Source organism: Silurus aristotelis, assembly GCF_946808225.1.
Source record: "Silurus aristotelis genome assembly, chromosome: 20".
NCBI classification, from domain to species: domain Eukaryota; kingdom Metazoa; phylum Chordata; class Actinopteri; order Siluriformes; family Siluridae; genus Silurus; species Silurus aristotelis.
In genome coordinates, this window is record NC_139593.1 from 14602242 (window position 1) to 14623238 (window position 20997).

A 20997-nucleotide genomic window follows, 5' to 3' on the forward strand; every position below is an offset into this window, starting at 1 on the left:
AAGCCTGATTGGTGGAGTGCTGTAGAGATGGTTCTTTTGAAAGGTTCTCCTCTCTCTACAGAGAAACCATGGAGCTCTTTTAGAATGACCATCGGGTTCTTGGTCAACTTCCTGACTAAGGCCCTTCTCCCCTGATTGCTCATTTTGGCCGGGTTTTAGGAAGAGTCCTGGTGGTTCCAAACTTCTTTTATTTTACAGATGATGGAGACTGCTGTGCTCATTGGGAGCTTCAATGCTGCAGAAATTTTTCTGTACCCTTTCCCAGATATGTGCCTTGATGCAATCCTGTCTCGGTCTACAGAGGATTCCTTGGACTTTATTGCATGGTTTGTGCTCTGACATGCACTGTTAACTGTTGGACCTCAAATAGACAGGTGTGTGCCTTCAAATCATAAAGCTTGAAGCATGAATCTAATTTTTGTCATTTTATTTGTAATAAATTTGCAAAGATTTCAAACAAGCTTCTTCCACATTGTGATTATGGGGTATTGTTTGAAGAATCTTGAAGAAAGTTTTTTGGAAAAAATTTAGAAAAAAGATTGTAACATAACAAAATACTAGGATACCAGGATACTACATTATGTGATTCAAATCACTGAAGTGCCAAAGACATACCTTAAAAATCCCCATTGTAATAGTCCAGTTACATTGACCTACAGTAAGTACTTTCAAATATTAGCTTTAATTCTGGATTAATATTAACCTTTTTGTTTAAAAAATGGTTCACTTCAATTAATTCTTATTACATATCCTCACCTGGATAAAAAAAATAAAATAATTCCTCATAGAAGTTTTAATGGTCTTAATGGGTATAATGGGAATTGCATTGATTTTAATGAAAACTGTATTTGGTCCCTCTAGGTCTGTAGTTGCAATTTGTTGCCTTCTACTGATGGCATGTAATGTCTAGTGGATACCATTAAGGCCTGGCAGAAAACACCAATAGGGACCGTTCTCACTTGGCTGACAAGAATACAATAGAAACTCATAAAAGTTTTAATGGTTATAATAGGAATTGTATTGGTTTCAAAATCGAACAGCTTGTCCAGTTATATCAATAGTAGCTTCCATTTTAAAGTCCAGTTACATTGACCTACTTATCCTGAAGCTCTAAAGCAGCCATTGGGTGTCAGCAGAGACAAGCCAAGGTTGTCTTTTATTTCTCTTGCTTTAACATGCTCTTTGCACTTGTCTGCCTGTTAACAAGCAACATGTTATCTCTGTTCCTCCACTATGAGGGCTGAGCTCACAGTTGCCATGGGCGATGTGGTTTTCACTCAACTGTTTGACGTCAGCAATAAAAAGCAGAAGTAGGCGTTCCTTTTTCATGCAACAGAAGGAGAAACTCACCTTACAATGCAAACAAGCATTACAAGTGTCGGCCGCATGCCACAGGCCAGAGGGCTGGGAGGCAAATTCTGTGGAAACAAACATTGAGGTACGTTTAACCTTTAATAATTAGATAGAAAGTATTTGTTAGTTAAAGTATGAAAACTTCAGCTTAAAAAGTGCAGTTTTGTCTCTTGCCAAGAGTGAAGGTAGATAAAGGAAGGAAGTTGGGAAAGTGAAAGTGCTATAAAGGTTGTGGTTGACAGGGGACATTTTGGGCTGTCAGTTATTCAGTGGGTTCCTTTTTTTTTCCACTGCTGAAACTTTACCTTGATGGTTAATGAGTGACTACATTCTCTTTTCTCTCACATTACCAGACAGGCTAGGGCAAGGTACGTTGAGACGAAACAACACATTAAGTTGAACAGACTGCGACTATCCATTCATTATGCAAGTGTCAAGTTTCTTTGTTCAAAAAACAAAGAACTTGGGTATCACGCTTCATGAAGAAGCATGGTGTATTCACTTGGACGTAGCTGATTGTACAAATACAGAATGTATTCACCTAAAATGGTTACTTCCTGAGTTGATAATTGAGCTGAAATTCCCACGTTACGAAAAGGATTGTTGTTTTTTTTGTGTGTAAGGAATAAAACACCTGAGGGTATGCGGGATGGTGCGTAGTGGCCCCCACTAATACTACTACTTCTGCCGCTGATTCCCAAACATTTTCTCTCTCTCTAATGTCAAAAACCTGCCGACAATAACTGTATTTAAGTACTTAAGAGCAACCTATCATACATTTTATCTAGAGTTATGTTATAGAAAGGCAATGAAAAAAATTCCTCTTGACACTTACATCAGAGAAGCTCTGATGTAAAAAGTTGCAAATATTCATTTTTTATTAAGTTAAAAAGAAAAAAATGTATCTTGTCATGTTACTGGGAAACCTCAAACCACAAAACCCTTCATCCTGCAAAACTGTACTAGTTAAATAGAATATCTCTCACCATTAGAAATGACTGACACTGGAGAATCAACTTACAGAAAGCTGCAGAATATGAATGATTTGTTTTAATCCATTTATGTCCACTATATCAGTCTATGTGAATGAGTTTCTACTGTAGAAATGATAATATATTGGAACAAGTGCATTAATATAGTTCTGTTGTTTCTTATAGAAAATTAATAAACAACAAATGGCCAATTAGATTTAAGCAATTAAACCAGTCAATGGTATTTTTAATGCCTGCTGTGTTACTCAATTGTTACTCATTTGAAACATTGATTTGGTCCACTATGATATCTTAGAATCTTCCGATTCATATGGAATTCTGCCTTGAAATTTGTTCAAAAATTCTGCTCGGCAACAAAATAAGGCCAATGACAATTTTTTTTTTAATTCAATTAACTACTTTTTGTACGTTAATTAGAATACATGTAATGAGTTGCTTCTTTATGGCTCTATTTAAAATCAATTGCCTATTTAAATCCTTATAAATTCTAGGAATGTTGCAGTATTTACAAGAGATTAGAACATAAGCTCCATCCAAAAGGGGGAGAAAAAAAAACCTTGAAAGTCTAGCGATTCCTATTGGAAATCAATAGACAGAGATACCATGTCAATTACAGGCCTAATGCGATTCTTACTGGCTTAATTTCTCTCTCGATATGTGTGTGTTTGTGTGTGTGGGGTGGTTGGGGTTAGTGAGTAAAGGAAAGAATGCATCATCCACACCTGGCTATACTTCAGTGCTAATTTTGTGTGACTAGGCTTCGTCTCTTTGCCTCGCCGAATGCTTTTGATATGTATAATCACCAGACACGAGGCTCGATCAAACAGGCCTTGGGGGGACACGGACTTATTGCAAAGGCTTAACATCATAATCAAAACATCCAACAACCTCGTTTCCCAAAAATAGGTCATGGTTGATAACAAGACTGCTGATATATATCATTGCAGCACCACTGGCTTTTCCATGAGGAGTATAGAAGCGATGGGTGGTGTGCGTAATGTGTATGTGTATGTCGAGGTGGAAAAGAGTTGCTGCTGCTCTGCATAACGTGTAATGATAGGCAGAAGAAGTTCAGCCTCGTGCCAAGAGTTTGACCGACTTCGAACTTGATAAACATTATGTCAGAGGCAGGGCAGAGCAGATTCCGAGCTTGGATTTATGCAAGACGTGGTCTTCAGCAGCAATGGGTCAAAGTCTGCTTAAGATCTACTCTATGTTTGAACAGCACTGCATAATGTATCCTGCTGCCTGGGGTTTTTAGATTGAGCGCATTGCAGTTGTAAAATAGATAAGAATATACTCTGTATAATTTTTCATTTATGAATATTTTTCTTAATTGTTTCTTTATTTTTCATTGATTACATTGGTGGAAAAAAATGTAAACCAAAAAAACTCCCAATGACATGCTAAGTAATATTGAAATAATTTAATTTCAGACTATTTATGCTCATTAGGGAAAGTTGTAGTCAGGGCCAGGGCACGCTTTAATTTAAAGATTCATAAGGTCTAAAGTAATGATAAATTCCTCTGACTTCACAAACCTAATCTAGCTATTCAAATGTAAGGCCTTTTTTTTTAAATAAGTAATGCACTATAATGTTTTGGATATTTTAAAGCCATAAAGCTTTTTTTTTCATACCAAGCTGACATAATGTGGAATTTGACTAGTTTTTAGGTTAATGAGGTTTGGATTCAGCCCATTCAATTCACTATTGAAGTGAAAGCCATTGCATGAGGGGGAATAGATTTTTACGCCGACATACCTCAACATGAAACAGAAACGTAGGGGGTTAAACTTAGTGAAACATTTCCCACCCACCATTTCCGTTTCTGTCAGTTATAGTGCTTAATTGTGACTAAAAAAAAGTTCTTTAGAAACGTTCTTTCTCAGCAAAGAGATGAGAACGTTTTTACTTGCCATTTCCATACTGTGCAGAAAAATAGGATGGATTCATTGTTAACATTGAATGAGTAGGTTGTAAACGTTGGTTGCAGGAGCTTAAAAAAAAATGCGTCTATGTGGCTGCTTGTTATAGCCCAAAAGTTTCTTCTCTGCTTCCTCTAACTTTTACACTTAGCAGTGGGGGTCTTTGAGTCAGAACGTCAGACCGTACTGAACAAACAGCAAACCAGAAAAGGTTGTTAAAAGCTTACTGTGCAGTATTGTGATAGAAACCTCATACATTTCACACTATATCCACATAATCACACAGTTGAGCGCAAGTGGACTTTTATTTTTGATCATCATGTTCAGAAGCATCCTGTTGTCTAATTATCAGAGGGTTTCTGAAATTTCTTCAAAACATATTCTTTCCAGTAATCATACAAAAAGATTATCAACAGGGTAAAAACGGTTCTAGTCTATTAATTCTATATAAAAATATACAGGTTGTACAGATCTTTGAGGCGCTGTTGGATTTATTCGATGCTTTCGCGTATTTTTGGACATTCTGTCAATCATTTCACATTATCAGCATGTTAGTTCAAGCGGGAAGTCAAGAAATATCGAATGATTTGTGTGCATTTATTTGTAGAAGATATATAGTTTGACGCGCAACGCTAAATAATCAGAATACTGTGTTGAAATCGGCTTAAAAACTGTTCTACTGCAGAAGTAGGGATTTTACACTGTGGCGAGATGTGAGATATCTTAGTTGTCATAATTGGGGAGCACATTTCTGATATGTTCAGCAAGTTCTGAGAAAACGTAGACTGCTGTTGCTTGCAATTTTCAGTCAGTGATTCCCAATTTGGACTGCATTGTATTGTTTTGATGGCAAATTAGAATCAAATCTGTTACCTGTAGCTGATGCAGCTTATTCTTTTTCGTATCATTATTATTATTATTATTGTTATTAGTTATTAGAAGTTGTAGTAGTAGAGGTGATGGTTGTAAAGAGATCACTATTGATACACATACAGTAGTTGTAGAAGTAGTAGTGGTGGTAATGGTAGTGATAGTAGTATTAGTAGTATCAGTGGTAGTAATAATAAAAATAGTGGGATGAATACTATAAATAGTGGGGAGAATATTAGTAATAGTAGTCGTTATAATAGTAGTAGTTATGGTGGAGTTGGTAGTAGGTGTGTGGTTGTACGATAGAGTACAATATCAATGTGTACAACTTGCATTCCTTCAAAAGATCTGCATCTGTCAAGATATTAAAAGATGAGAGATTAAGATCTATGTACTATTATTTCTAGCTACTAAGTTTTTTCACTTCAGTCGTTCCCTAGCTTCTCGAAAACACACTGATGAGTATGGTCAAAGTCTATGAAATTAGGCGTATAGAATATCCAGAAATGCTCTTCATTAATAACTTGATCTACACGTATTTTGTTGCTGATGAGAAGACTCACACCGTGAGGGCCTCTCGCTCAGAGCACCGCTGTTCTTTTCGTTTCCTGCTATAGAACTAGCAGCAGACAAATATTTTCTGCCTGCGGATCTTCCAGAGAAGAGAGAATACATATTTACACCACAGTCTACCGTACACACAGACACAGGTGGGAGAACTATGGGAGAACAGAAACATAACCCTAGGGAGGTAAATGCCTCGGAGCTGGAGGCAGCTTTGGTAGTCCAGGTGTGCCTCGGTTGTCAAGGTGCTGTCACCATGCTTACGTCCTGTAACATGACACGGAACGAGGGAGTGGTAAGGTAAGGGGGGAGGGGGAAATGCAAGCGAGAGAGAGAGAGAGAGAGAGAGAGAGAGAGAGAGATTTTCATAGGACAACAGCGATGGAGTAGCTCAAAACAGGATTTTCAGGTAAAACCCAAAACATTTACTTATGCCTGTGTGTTTCCAGACTGTTAAAAACAAAGGGTAAACAAGAGATGAGGGTCATTATATAGTGATCAAATCGGGACAAGAAAAATAGTTTTTGGTTGACAATCCGTCAATGGAGCAGCTGATTCTACAGAAAGTATGCTGACATGTCAGGTAATGTTCAAACCTCATAATCTGCATGAATCATTTTAGTGTAGTCCAAAAAAAAAAAAGCGTATTTTGCTGAACTTTTAGGATACTGCTCTGTGACCTAAGAATGTGAACTGGGTTCATCTTGATTCACTGGATGGTGGTAATCACAGTTTATAAAAAAAAAAAAAAAAAAAAAAAAAAAAACAAAGTATGTATGATAGCAAACAGCAGACTTTGTTATCATTGGGAGAAAAACTAACTTGCTGGTTGAGTCAATTCATATTTATCATGAGCTTATTGTACATTGTCAGTTGATGTTGGAGTATCTCGATTAGCATTGCTCATGCATTATGTATTATAGTTTCTTTATGTCCTTATATGCAAACAATGTTTATTATTTACTTAGTAGACCGTTAACACATGTTATGTGGACGTCTATTCACTGCCACTGTAATGGATTTAATTTTTTTTTTTACTTCAACCACCAAAGAGTCTGTGACTGTAACATGATCACCAGAACAACAAGCAATGAATCAATATCTTTTTAAAGCTTTTAAGAGAACGTATATAGAGTATATTTAGGGCTTTTGGTTTGTATTGGTTAGGGCCTTTCCACCATCATGCCTGCAGCTGCTGTTTTAACCCGCTCTAGCTTGCCGTGACGTCAACAGTACATTTCCTTCCTGTTTCTTGTGTGGTATGTCTACAAAGAAAGATAAGGGAGCTAGTGAAGCTAGAGCAGTCATGGAGGACGAGTGAGAAAGGCTGTTTACACAATGCGACAGAACCGGGACTGATGAAACAGTGAAGGGAAGGAGAAGCAACCTTAAGTTGTAATGTAACGTGTACTCTGAATTTCTTTGGTCTGCTGATCGAGTAGATAAGGTGGAACCAGTTACGTACAACTGTTTATACTTGCGAAATATGCTCTTGGTCTGAAATGTCCTAAAGAATACAACTTGACATGATAGCAAACAGCAGACTTTGGTATCATTGGGAGAAAAACTAACTTGTAGGTTTCCTCTTTTGCAGATTCCCATCTGCTTAACCACTCAAAACAGCAATGAACTAAAACTTGCCAGTGCCTCTCTGGTGCTATTCGGACATGGATTTTCAAACATGTTGCCTTTTCATAGAGCGTGAAGTGTGAACTGAGTCAAATTCAAACTTTTTGGAACTGAAACCAGCGCCTGTACGCCAAAAAAAGGCCCACTGTGATGACTTCTTAGGCATATTGCTTGTGTTCAACATGGCCGCTGTGGTTCAGCAGACCGAGGGCGCCTGGGATGGCGCAATCAAACAAGAAGACGACCCTTTGCAGGTAGTATTACCAATTCTACATTTCACAATGCCTTTCTATAAGTCAAAAGTGATACTAAACTAGTTGTCGTCCAAAGTGAAATGGGGGTTTAAAATGCTGAAAGCCCATTTCTATTTTCAATTATTCATGTGCTGCTTCACTGTGTGGGCAACATAATGAAAGCTGCCATGACCTTGATTCACTCAACCCAATTCTATTATGAAGTAAGCTAATGCTGATGACAGGAGGGGTTTTCACTCATTGCTTTATAAAGAGCTGTCTGACAATATTCACCAAATTTCATCTTCTTTTCCCTTCTTTTTTGCCCCTCCAGTTGGCAGACCCATCCTCTTTCCCGGCCGTAATTGTGGAGCAAATGCCACATAGCCACCTGCTCAATTATTCGGGTCTGACTTGTGACCAGCCATTAAGACTGGGTTTGGACCGAGATACTGTTGACGACTTGACACAGCTGACAGGTTGGTGCACAAAATGATTTCCTCAGAAATTTTACGAGTCTTTCACATCACATTTTTTATCACTTTTTTTTTTTAAAGTGACACGTGTGTGTGTGTGTGTGTGTGTGTGTGTGTGTAAGCATTCAATCGCCTTTAATGAAAACGAATGCTGTACTTCCAATGCATACTGTATGAATTCACTTCAAATTTACACACAAAATGTCTTTTATCTTAGTACTCATACAGACACTTCCCACCTTACGAACGAGTTGCGTTCCTAAAGACCGTTCGTACCATTAATTTGTTTGTAAGTTGTTAATGTGTTCGTTATCGACTACGCTTATCTCCTAATGATGTTAGAGCTACAAATACTATCAAATAAACAACAAAATATACTTAAACAAATCGAAATAATCGAAATACTGCAAACAATATTTTGTATTAAGTAATAATGATATTTTACTTTAAAACATTAATTGGCCTGAGTCCAGTGTGCATCATTCGGACTCGTTATGGTAGACGACTAGCTCGTGGCAGCTCTCCTGCGTTTTGAATTTTTTTTTACTTTGAAATTTCCTTTGAGGACATGTTTGTTCGTATCCGCAAAAGTTCGTAAAGTGAATATTCGTAAAGTGAGGAGCATCTATCTATCTATCTATCTATCTATCTATCTATCTATCTATCTATCTATCTATCTATCTATCTATCTATCTATCTATCTATCTATCTATCTATCGATCGATCGATCGATCAAACGAGATAATAATTTAACCACAGGGCTGCAAAAAAACGCAATATTTCTTACCATAGATACCTTAAAGCTGTAATTACCAACAAGTTTACAGAAAAATCTTGTTAATTTGTAGTGTTGCAATACTTGTTCTCCAAAAATTTTACTTTTTTATTTATGCTTCTAACTAAAAACTATTTGTTTATATTTAGAAGTACAAAGTCAAAATACATGTGTATATTCACATGAATTGGACATATGCACGGGACATATATTAAAGGAAAAAAAATATGTATCAGTAAATATAAATGGTTTAATCGATAAAAAAAAAAAAGGCAAATTAACCCTCAATGTGAAATTCAAACTAATAAAAATGGAAAAAAAAAAGGAATTTAAAGCAAGCTGATGCCCAAGTTCATCTTCTTAACCTACAGATACAAATATTTAATTAAACAAAATGTTAACTTATGCCATACAGGATATTTAAACCATTGTGGACAAAGCTTCCTATTCATTACACATACATTACATCCCCTAAATATATATATTTATACATATATGCACATACATGTACGATGGAGTTTTGTTGAAGTAGCTTTCTGGGTAACAGTTTATATGATATATATTTGATATATTTGATACCATTTGGTTCCATCAAATTGTAAGGGCATTTATTACAGGTCTGGGTTCTGGTAGTCATTCAAAAACATTGATCTTTTAGTTAAGCTATTAGTTTGTTGATTTGGAAGTATGATTTGGGTGACTGTTGTGCTAAAAGGTTAAGTTTATTTTCATTACTAGCAACATCAACTGATATTTGTGGCTAGTCATGGTTCCCTCAATCTTGATAAGCGCACCATGCTACACAGTGGGTATGATGAGTGGGTTCTTATGGTGATATGCGTTTTTTTTTCCCCATTAAAACCATTTTTTTTTATTTTGGAACTGGTGTACCTTGCAGAAATGTTATCATCTGTCCATAATACATATTGCCACTGAGGTGATTTATCTAAACTTTAATATGTTTTGTAAGAAATAGCTTCTTAGCCACCCTTCCCCATTGCCCAGACATGAAGGAATATGTGAGGTATATTTGCTGTCACATAGGATATTCATTAGGGGGTGTAACGGCACACGGAATTTTTCGATACAACGCTTTCGGTTCGGTACATGGTACACCAATGCTAGCGTCATGGGTTCTTCAGCATTTTATGTCCATCTTCAAAAAATTTTGGTATAATGGTCAGATAATCCTGCAGCCTCTTTCAATGCTGCTGTTGGTTCTTTTAGGAGTTTTTGATGAGTTTTTGTCTTGGGTTGTCCCTTTTATACATTTTGGAGGGATACCTTTCAACAAGTGCCTGCTTTGTAAAGCTCTTTGCAGAGCATGGCTTTCAACAACTGAGAAAATGTGAAGACATTCTTTAGAAACAGCTGATCCTTATGATGATTAGTTCTTTTAAACATGAGATTGAATGTGATTGGTTCATTCTGATTACAGCTTCATCTCGGATTATAAAAACGCTTGTTTTGCAAACAGGTGACTTTTTTTATTTCCTTTTATATTCACTTATATTAATTTGAATTTTATATTATAGGTGGAAAAGACATGATTAATCTTGGTTTTAAAAATATTGGCTATTTTTTATATGGTTTTGTAGAGTAACAGGTTAATTATGAAAGTCAGTAGGAGTAAGACAGAGTACATGTGTGTGAATGAGAGGGAGGGCAGTGGAGTGGTGCAGTTGCAGGGAGAAGAGGTGGAGAAGGTGGAGGAGTTCAGGTACCTGGGGTCAACAGTGCAGAGTAATGGAGAGTGTGTTAGAGAAGTAAAGAAAAGAGTGCAGGCAGGGTGGAGTGGGTGGAGAAGAGTGATAGCAGGAGTGATTTGTGATAGAAGAGTATCTGCGAGAGTGAAAGGGAAAGTTTATAGGACTGTGGTGAGACCTGCGATGTTGTATGGATTAGAGACAGTGGCATTGAGTAAAAGACAGGAGGTGGAGCTGGAGGTAGCAGAGCTGAAGATGCTGAGATTTTCGTTGGGAGTGACGACGATGGACAGGATTAGAAACAAGTTTATTATAGGGACAGCGCATGTAGGTTTGGACATGTGCAGAGGAGGGACATGGGGTACATCAGTAGAAGAATGCTGAGGATGGAGTCGCCAGGAAGGAGGAAAAGAGGAAGACCAAGGAGGAAGTTTATGGATGTGGTGAGGGAAGACAGGATTCTAACATCATGTATATTACATGTAACTGATATATGATGTATGACTTGGATAACTGATCATAAAAACATTGAAATTGTGGGCAAATAAAGCAGTGTGAAAGTAAAAAGAATAAAACAATGTATGTTGATTTATATGAAAGTAAAAACACAGTTGTAGTAGCACATTAAAGTCTCATGGCTGTTGATTATTTTCCCACAACTACACACTTTATATTTTGGATGTGGTCTATATAAAGTGGTACATGCAAAAGGAAGAAAAAAAAACTTTAAAAAAATATATAGAAAAATACGGATGCTTGTAAGAGGGGAATGACGGTTTATAGCTGCTTAGTGTAAGTGATAACACGAACTTACATGGTTCGTTGTTTATAACACACACCGAACAGACGTAACATTATGACTGAATAACATATTGTCTCTTCATCCATGCACCTGCTAGTGGTTGGGATTTATTTGTCAGCAAGTGAAAATTTTGTCCTCAAAGTTGATGTGTTGGAAGCAGGAAAAATGGGCGAGCGTAAGGTTTCGAGTGAGTTTGACAAGGACCAAATTGTGATGTCTAGACGACCAGGTTAGAGCATCTCCAAAACTGCAGCTCTTGTGGGATGCTCCCAGTCTGCAGTGGTCAGTATCTATCCAAAGTGGTCCAAGGAAGGAACGGTGGTGAACAGGCGACAGGGTCATGGGCGACCAATGCTCAGTGATGCACGTTGGGAGTGACGGCAGGCCCGTGTGGTCTGATCCAACAGACGAGCTCCTGTATCTCAAATTGCTGAAGACAGGTCAGAACTGTTTTGGCAGCAAAAGGGGGACCAACACAATATTAGGCAGGTGGTCATAATGTTACGACTGGCAGGTGCATATTACATGTAACTAATGTATGATGTATGGCTGATAATTGCTAAAAAAAAAAAAATCGTGGACAAATGATAAAGTGGAACAGAAATAATAATAAAAAAAAACATTTCTGGATGTTAATTTATAGGAAAGAAAAATAGTGACAACCTTTTGTCTGTCGATTATTTTCCTACAACTGCACGCTTTATCTTTTGAATGCAGTCTATATGAAGTTTCTAAACATTGCATTTACGTTGCAAGAGGTTTTAGTGTTCACATGTAGCCATTTTATATAGAAAACCCTGTCTAACTTTTTGTTGATGAAGGTAGAGCAGAGGAACAGTCAGTCCTACGCCATAGTAAACACAAGCAGGCAGTCAGCAGGTCGAGGTTACGCGCCTTCCTTTTTGCAGTCTAGTGCACTAGTGGAAAGGGTGCTCGAGCCATTGAGTTTCACCCTGTGTAGGGCGCCTATATAGTGAACGAGGAGTATATTTGAGACACAACTTCAGAGCCGCACCCCGGGCCAAGTACTCACGTGGACGGCCAACAAGGACGCAGTAGCCTGGAGCATAAACACTGAGGTCGGCGCTGTTTCTCCACTACAGAGCGCCGGAGTGTGAGAAAAGTACCAAAATGTAAGCGTTTAAGATAGTTTGAACAAAACTACGGCTCCTGGGACCAGACTTCAGTCCATTCGCACTTCTGGTAGTGTTTCAGTACACTTCAGAGTGAGTACTTTGCTGAGAAATGTGTGTTTTCTGCCTGAACTAACCTGCTGCCCTTAATACAGCATATAATATAATATAGTATCATGTAAATCCTCATCAGCTTTTAAAACTGCTCTATAAAAAACCTTTAGCTGTTGGTGAGTAAAGTGTGAGAAGTGTTTGGCTTTCAGCTGACGTTGATCTCAGCCCCTAGAAGCTTCTTCTTTCTCTCTCTCTCTGTCTCTCTCTGTGTGTGTGTGTGTGTGTGTGTGTGTGTTAAATACAGTCTGGGTATGACACAACATGTGCATGCACAAGAGACAGAAAGACCATACATGCGAAAAAAAGTGAAAAGAAATAAACATGCGTGCAAAAGGGAAGAATATATCAAATAGAGAGACTGTGCATGCAAAAAATAAAAATATGAGAAAATAAAAAAAGACTACATGCAATAGGGAAGAAATTAAATAAAGAGTCTGTCCATAACAAATAAAAAGTCAGAATGTATATGCTCAAGGGAAAAAATAAATCAGACTACATGCATGTGGGGAAAAAATTACAATCAAATGTAGAGAATGCACGTGCAAAATAAAAAATTCAAGTGGAAAGATTACATGCAAAAGGGAAAAAAAAAAAAATCAGAGACTGTACATACAATAAATACAAATAAAATGAGACCACATGCTAAAGGGGGAAAAAAATAGAGCAGAGATCAGTTGCTGATGTAATGTATTTGTTTATCTTTCAGTGGAAGCTTATCAGAGTGGTAATGAAGATGCCATGATGGAGAGTGCAGAAGCAGCTGAAGCCCTGATGAACATTGATTCCGCTATTCCTCTTTCACTGGATGAGAAGCCGATCCGTAAGTGTTTGCGTTGTGCAAAGAAACTGACTCATAGCTTGTGTATATGTTACTGGTCATCTGAATGGTATTTCCAAATCGTCCATAGTGTGTGCATGAGTGTGTGTAGATGTGCACTTTGATGGGTTGTCATATGGGGTTTCTTTTGAGTCTCCTAGAATAGACTCAGGTCTCCCCATGACCCTGTATAGGAAAAAGGGTATGGAAATCCTTCATAACATTATGGCGACTGATCCTTCATAACATTGTGGACACTGATCCTTCGTAACATTGTGGCCACTGATCCTTCGTAACATTGTGGACACTGATCCTTCGTAACATTGTGGACACTGATCCTTCGTAACATTATGACCACTGATCCTTCGTAACATTGTGGACACTGATCCTTCGTAACATTGTGGACACTGATCCTTCGTAACATTGTGGACACTGATCCTTCGTAACATTGTGGACACTGATCCTTCGTAACATTGTGGACACTGATCCTTCGTAACATTGTGGCCACTGATCCTTCGTAACATTGTGGCCACTGATCCTTCGTAACATTGTGGCCACTGATCCTTCGTAACATTGTGGCCACTGATCCTTTCGTAACATTGTGGCCACTGATCCTTTCGTAACATTGTGGCCACTGATCCTTTCGTAACATTGTGGCCACTGATCCTTTCGTAACATTGTGGCCACTGATCCTTTCGTAACATTGTGGCCACTGATCCTTTCGTAACATTGTGGCCACTGATCCTTCGTAACATTGTGGACCACTGATCCTTCGTAACATTGTGGACCACTGATCCTTCGTAACATTGTGGACCACTGATCCTTCGTAACATTGTGGACCACTGATCCTTCGTAACATTGTGGACCACTGATCCTTCGTAACATTGTGGACCACTGATCCTTCGTAACATTGTGGACCACTGATCCTTCGTAACATTGTGGACCACTGATCCTTCGTAACATTGTGGACCACTGATCCTTCGTAACATTGTGGCCACTGATCCTTCGTAACATTGTGGACCACTGATCCTTCGTAACATTGTGGACCACTGATCCTTCGTAACATTGTGGACCACTGATCCTTCGTAACATTGTGGACCACTGATCCTTCGTACCATTTGGCTCTTGTTAAACTTTCTCAAATCTTTTCGCTCACCCATTTTTCCTGCTTCTAACACATTAACTTTGAGGACAAAATGTTCACGTGCTATAGACTATACAGGTCATAATGTAACGCCTGGTCAGTGTACGTGTTTCTTTATTCTCTATAGTCTATCTTTGTATTCTGTAGCATTACAGTTGTGCTCACTTTGGGGCCCGGACCTGTTCCAGCATGACATAATGCGCAAAATAGGCATGGTTAAGCAAGAGTGGTGTGAAAGAAACTCCTGCACTGAGCGCTTACCTCACCCTCGATATACAACTTCGGGATGAACGGAAAAGCTCCTACATGCATCTGCAAATCCCTATCTTCAAAAATCAAGGTTATTATAACGGTAAAAAGGGATTACATTTTAGAACGCCATGTTTAAAAAGAGATTTTGCGTTGGACGGTGATTTCTGTCAAATCTTTTACAGTGCTAGGGTTTATAGCATCATCTTTCGAAGCTGGAAGAGGACTCGAAGGTGATGAAGGTTGGTGAAGAGTGCAGCCAAATATAGATTTGCTTTCCTGGTCAGCGTGTTTTGCTAGCCATCGTGTACGGTCAGGTTACAAGCACACTAGAAATATCAGACGCAGAAGTGCGATGTTTACAGCGGTAGCGAATCGGCCTTCCAAGAGGTTTTCAGTGTAGTCCGCCTTCCCCTGCACTGAGGTCACGGGGACATGATTTGGATTCATGACGGAGGAGCTTATGAAATCCTACCTATTTGTTTTTTTCCTGAGAGAAATCGTAGGCTAATACAAAAATCTCTAAACTTGTATAAGTTGATGAAGACGAGTTGGAAATAGAAGTGCGTGTTAATCGGTATTAGGAAAAAGTTTGCATTGAGTTAACCACCCAAAATTACACCATGACTAACTGTGAAACTAGAGCAACCCAGATATTTTTTTTCTTTTTTTTTTTTCCATAATAATTTACCTCAGCTTGTCTTCTTTTTGAACCCAGTTTTAAAATGCCTGCATTATCAATCATTCTTAGCAGCCATGTTCATATTTCGCTCTTTGTTTTTCCTCCGATCACGTAGCTCAAATGTTTTTCTTGACGTCATCTCTAGTAGAAGGTAACCAGTATTTCACGGACGGTGTCGTCGGACAGCAACAGTGGATCCACCTTCAAAAAGGGTCTCTGCCTGAGGACAAACCGAAGGCTAAAAAAGGTGACGAAAGCAGCTTAATACAGACCCTGAACACGATCTAAAAATTGCATCCACTTTTATTGTTATTCATTTATATTGGTGCCTTTCGTGACTCTCAGGTAGAAGGACCAAACGACCAAGGGCACATTCTCCAATGCCTGATATAACTATTAAAAAGAGCAAGGACAGCAAAGGTGAGGCTTTAATATAGATGTTACCGTACGCGGTTTAACGCATGTTAATAATCGTCCTCGCTTATACGGATGTTACATTTTTACTTACCTGCAGGAAATACATTGTACCTTTGGGAGTTTTTGATTGCTTTGCTGCAGGACAAGAACGCTTGTCCCAGATACATCAAGTGGACCAATTGGGAAAAGGGCATATTTAAGCTTGTGGACTCCAAGGCTGTGTCACAGTTATGGGGCAAACACAAAAACAAACCAGACATGAACTATGAGACGATGGGAAGAGCACTTCGGTAGGTTTTTTCCCCATTCACGCTCTGTTTGAATGAAAGAAACCAAAACAAAACATCAGTCTAGGGTCCATGTAAAAAAAAAAAATGATATATTCATGATTTGCCTCGTTGTCTCTTCTAACAGATACTACTATCAGCGTGGTATCCTGAATAAAGTCGAGGGGCAGCGACTGGTGTATCAGTTTGCCGAGATGCCAAAAAACATCGTCTACATAGGTGACGACAACGACTGCCCCGGTGGCAACAACATCAACATTTCAAATGAGGATGACGATCACTCCAGTGAGGCGTCCATCATTGAACTATCACCCTTTAACTTTCCCCCTCCCTCCCAATTCAAATCGCACACTTCCAAAACACCTGTGAGTACCAAAATTCGTAAGGCTGTGAACGGAGGCCAGGTTAAACCAGCTAACTTCCCCAGTGAGGCTCCAGGAGCCACCAAACCAGCTCGTTCATTAGGTCTCATCCAGCAACAGCATCTACCCATTGTTTCTGCAGAGATGATTAAAACTCTCCAGAACGTCCAGTCCATCCAGCCAGGCCAGCACGGCTCGGTTTTCCGCACAGCTCAGCTGTTGGAAAGCCTTCGCGACAAACAAGAGAGCATCGAGGTCAAGCAGGAGCAGCTGGAGGTTCAGCCAGAGGGTCAAGCGCCTCAGATCGTTACGCTCCAACTGGTCCCTGTATCTTCCACTGACGATGGAATGGAGGGATCTATAACTTCCCCTCAGTTCATCATGCAAGCTATACCAGAGACCATCCCAGAGGAAGTAACCCTCTTAGTACAGAGCGTCACCTTGGACAAGGCGTCTTCAGATTCTTGCGAAGACGTTGTCAAGGAAGAGTGCAAAGGAGCCGTCGTCTCCAGTTCAGCGTCAAGCGGTGCCTCGGTAGTGACATTCGCCGGAGGGCAACAGCTGCTTTCTCAGCCTTCTGGCACCGTTATTCATTCTGTAGTTAAGGCAACGGAACCAAAGCTATCAAGTCAAATTAGTGACCCAGACCCCAAAGAGGTTTGGGACACTCCTGAAAATTCCCACGATGTCCCACACAGTCCAGACATGGAAAAGAAGAACCTCCCGGAAATAAAGGTGGAGCCATTAAGTGTGGTCATTCTTAATGACTCATGGGTGGGTTACACTCCCAGCGAAACCACTGAGTTGTCAGGCTAAACTCAGGCTAGACTGTAACCTCATGTTGTCCAATGCCATTAAAGCCTTACTCATCACATTCCTTTGGGACTTGCACATGCACTGGAATTTACAGGCACTCCTTTTTTCTTTTTTTTCTTTTTTCTTCTGTCTTTCGTTGTTTGTTTGCACCAGCTTTGCCTTGCTATGCCATGCAAAGATTATTTTTTTAGGAGGACCAATCATTCTTATGCAGCTTATTCTGACCTTTAAATCCTCTTTGCCTTACTTAAGTGCCCTAAATCATGTACTGCAATGTTTTTCCTCAGGGTTCTCCTCTGACACAACGGGTAATGTGTCGGTTACGTCGCCATGTAATGGAAGGCCAACTGCAGTCACCTTTTCCAGAGCTAGGAAGGACCTAATGGTTTTTTTTTTTCTGGATGATGACTTTATCCTTAGCAAATCTATTACCGGAGCATAAAATGTAATACTTGCGATACTGTATGTAGACGCATATCTACTTTGGAAAAAAAAAAAGCACAGACAAAAAAAGAAAAAAAAAATGCAGACGTGGTAACTGATATTAAATCGGTATTTTACAAGCGTTCACAAACGACCTTATTCATACCTGGATCAAATGGCTTATAAATAATAATAAAAGCTGTATTTTTATTGACCAAATAAAATGTTGCTTAAAAAAATGTTACTTTTTTTTTATTATTATTATTTTATTTTTTAAAAAGCTGACCTAGTGCTGTTAACTGTATTGCTGTAAATTGTTGGTTTGAGAAATATATATATATATATATATATATATATATATATATATATATATATATATATATATATATATATATATATATATATATATTTACGTGACCAAAATGGAACTGAGAAATTCAGGTGTTGCGATAATGTGACAATCATTTCATGTTGCTTTACTTATTATAGATGTTCATCGGGTTAAAAAAAAGAGATTCGCAATCATGCACTGCAGCCTGTTGTGAGAGAAATCTCGATAAACATTCCATATCACAAGTCGTATTTCGTCGTATACGTTTTAAGGATCTGTCCAGGGTCCTGGATTTAGGCTAATGGCTTTAAAGAAAATCAGGTTTTAGATTAAACACTGTACAAACTGGAAAAAATTTGGGGTTTACAATTTGCATTTCAAACACAACTGAATTTTCCTGAAGGTACAGATTTTATTCATCAACGCATAAGTCAAAACCTTAATAGGATTCTCAATATGGGGTCTTTTGTTCCCACCAAAAATTTGAATATATTGACAATGTCTAAAAATGTCAAAAATTATAGACTTTGCAAGCCATTAAAGTAACCCCATGGCTGAAAAGATGATGGATTCCTTTTCCAAACCTACCGACTAATATCTCCTCTTTTTCTTTCTTTTCTTTTTTATTGTTTTGTATATGCCAGTTGTTTAATCTATAATCTTTTTTTTCTGTCTGTGTAACATGCTGTAGTTCTGATAACTGTAAAGGTTGAATGTGACTCCCATTTTATTGATCTTTTTTTTTTTATATATATTTTTTTTATTGGAAAAGCCTGTATAATGCTCATGGATATCAAAGCCATAATGTTTGTTTCTGATTAAATGTCAGTAAAAATGCCTAACATTTTCTTTCACTTTTTTTATGGAACTGTTTTGCTTTCAGTAGGAAGTTTTTTTTTTCCTTGATGACATCATTAAACGAACCTCGAATACACCTTATGTTCGTTTGTTTAGTTTTTGCCCGAGCCGTAACACTAATGTCTTTGGTTATGTATTCATGAAAATAGCTTTCGCCTTTTCATTAAGGAGAATGATTTTTTTTTTCCCCTTCTTCTCAGCCTGCTTTCAATGTTGATTTGAAGCTTAAAGGCCAATGTGATTTAGCGACCGACGGAATTCAAGTTAAAACCAATAAATGTTTTAAGGGGAAGAAATTAAGAGATAAAATGTAGAATAGACTGGTGCATATGTCGCGGTCTGATAATGGATGTACAGATCCTGTGTTTTGGAGCCGTAATCAGTATATTTGTAATGTTTTATGAGTATTAACTGTTCGACTTGCTGGACTAAATTGCACAATATAGCATGAGTACTGTATTTTAGAGCGTTAGCTGCTGTTTCATGCTGAGTGTGAAGTTGTGACCACAGGGCGTAGCCAGTAAACCTTGCACTTGGCCTGGTGTTTTTTCTGTTATTGTCTTTCAGTTTCCTTTTATAGGATCCCCTTTTTCTCAGCCACTGCAAAAAAAAAAAAAGGCGGCAACACCTTTTTTTATTTTTATTTTTTTTCACTTGCAAAATATAGGGTGAGATGTACAGATATACTGCTAAAACTGTCCATTGATAGATTGATAAATTAAAAAGCACACACCCATAATGTCCATATAAACATCCCATTCCACATTCAAGTCCATGTTTTAAGATTTTATTTCATGAGGTGAAAAACTAATGAAATTAAAAAAATTGCAAACACTATCAAAAAAAATGCTTCTTCTTACTTTATTATTGTTCACTATATTGCAGGAAGTGTTTCTTTCTTTCTTTCTTTTTTTTTTTTTTGCAGACATTTTTCTTGCTTTCTCATTTTTTCAGTCTTGTTCGAAGAAGGGAAAAAAAGAGAAAAAGGTAAGTACTAAAAAGAGAAAGAAAAGGAAAGGGGAAATAAAACCCTGATGAAACCTTAAGGATGGAACCCTAAGGACCTTAGGATTTATGTACACCCACTGTGCAGCCCACACTTCATCGTAGATATAGATAGACAGTTTTTGAGATGATGTCCATTGTAAAAAGCTTTATACAAATAAAATTGTATTGAATTAAAGGAGCAATTTCATGCTCCTGCATCCAAAGACATGCAATACAATTATGTGCCTCTAAATTTGTGGTAACAGTTCGATGACAAACAACATGTTTCTGCAAAAGCCAGGTGTCCTAATACTTTTTGTCCATATAGTGGACAATATAGCATATAGTATTTTTTTTCTGGATGTGAACAACTCTTCAGAGAACCACTGAGAAGCTGAACAGCCCATGCTTGCAAAAACTTAGGGTAGGGTAGGACTCTGAATTTTAAACCATTTTATGTTTATATGTATAAAGCAGCTATTATCTTGTTAATACACATTTTGTGGTATGTTTGGGAAAAGATCAGTGGTTTGTTTGTTTCTTTTTTTGTTTTTTTTTACACTAATTTGCACGGTCGCGTCAATTATCGTATCTCGTCACGCTCAATGAACCTGTCGCCCACCTTCACCACCCGGAGGAGTTTCCTCACTCATACGCTCAGAAAGGAGAGGCGGGGTTGGGTGACGTCACATCAGCCTTCAGGAATTCCTGTAAGAGAGCTAAGACCTGGAGTGACGTCACGTCAGTAAGACTGAATCCAAATTCAACCTATGGATGACAAAAAAAAGGAGCCCAATTCAGAAATAAAGGGGAAAGAAGTAGGATGAAAAGTGCAGAAGATAAAGGTGTGTATGCAGCTTTATCGCTTATTCCAATGTAAATTTCCCATTTGGATGAATTATCTATCTATCTATCTATCTATCTATCTATCTATCTATCTATCTATCTATCTATCTATCTATCTATCTATCTATCTATTTATCTATCTATCTATCTATAGATAGATATTTGGATAGATAGATAGATAGATAGATAGATAGATAGATAGAT

The 20997-nt window shown here is 38.1% G+C and overlaps 1 protein-coding gene across 13 annotated transcripts; it reads left to right on the forward strand.

The window, feature by feature from the left end:
* Window positions 1–1221: 1221 nt before the first annotated feature.
* On the forward strand, window positions 1222–19036 carry LOC310715717 (ETS-related transcription factor Elf-1-like). Of its 13 annotated transcripts, none has more exons than XM_083522376.1 (8): window positions 1222–1438; window positions 7301–7589; window positions 7903–8047; window positions 13281–13394; window positions 15615–15713; window positions 15812–15886; window positions 15981–16173; window positions 16298–19036. In XM_083522376.1, exons 2-8 carry the CDS (start codon window positions 7518–7520, stop codon window positions 17346–17348), a joined length of 1749 nt encoding a protein of 582 aa, XP_083378502.1. In that variant the 5' UTR covers window positions 1222–1438; window positions 7301–7517; the 3' UTR covers window positions 17349–19036. The 13 variants fall into 13 exon arrangements, with proteins under 13 accessions (XP_083378502.1, XP_083378499.1, XP_083378491.1 ...); XM_083522373.1 differs by having other exon boundaries at window positions 1246–1438; window positions 15612–15713; XM_083522365.1 differs by having other exon boundaries at window positions 1249–1438; window positions 15582–15713.
* Window positions 19037–20997: the final 1961 nt, after the last annotated feature.

Excerpts from the sequence above, each read along its gene's own strand:
- LOC310715717 (XM_083522365.1), top strand. The coding sequence starts at position 7,518 with ATGGCCGCTGTGGTTCAGCAGACCGAGGGCGCCTGGGATGGCGCAATC. Across the intron at positions 7,590-7,902 it reads AAGAAGACGACCCTTTGCAG|TTGGCAGACCCATCCTCTTT; the intron begins GTAGTATTACCA and ends TTGCCCCTCCAG. Across the intron at positions 15,714-15,811 it reads CAAACCGAAGGCTAAAAAAG|GTAGAAGGACCAAACGACCA; the intron begins GTGACGAAAGCA and ends CGTGACTCTCAG.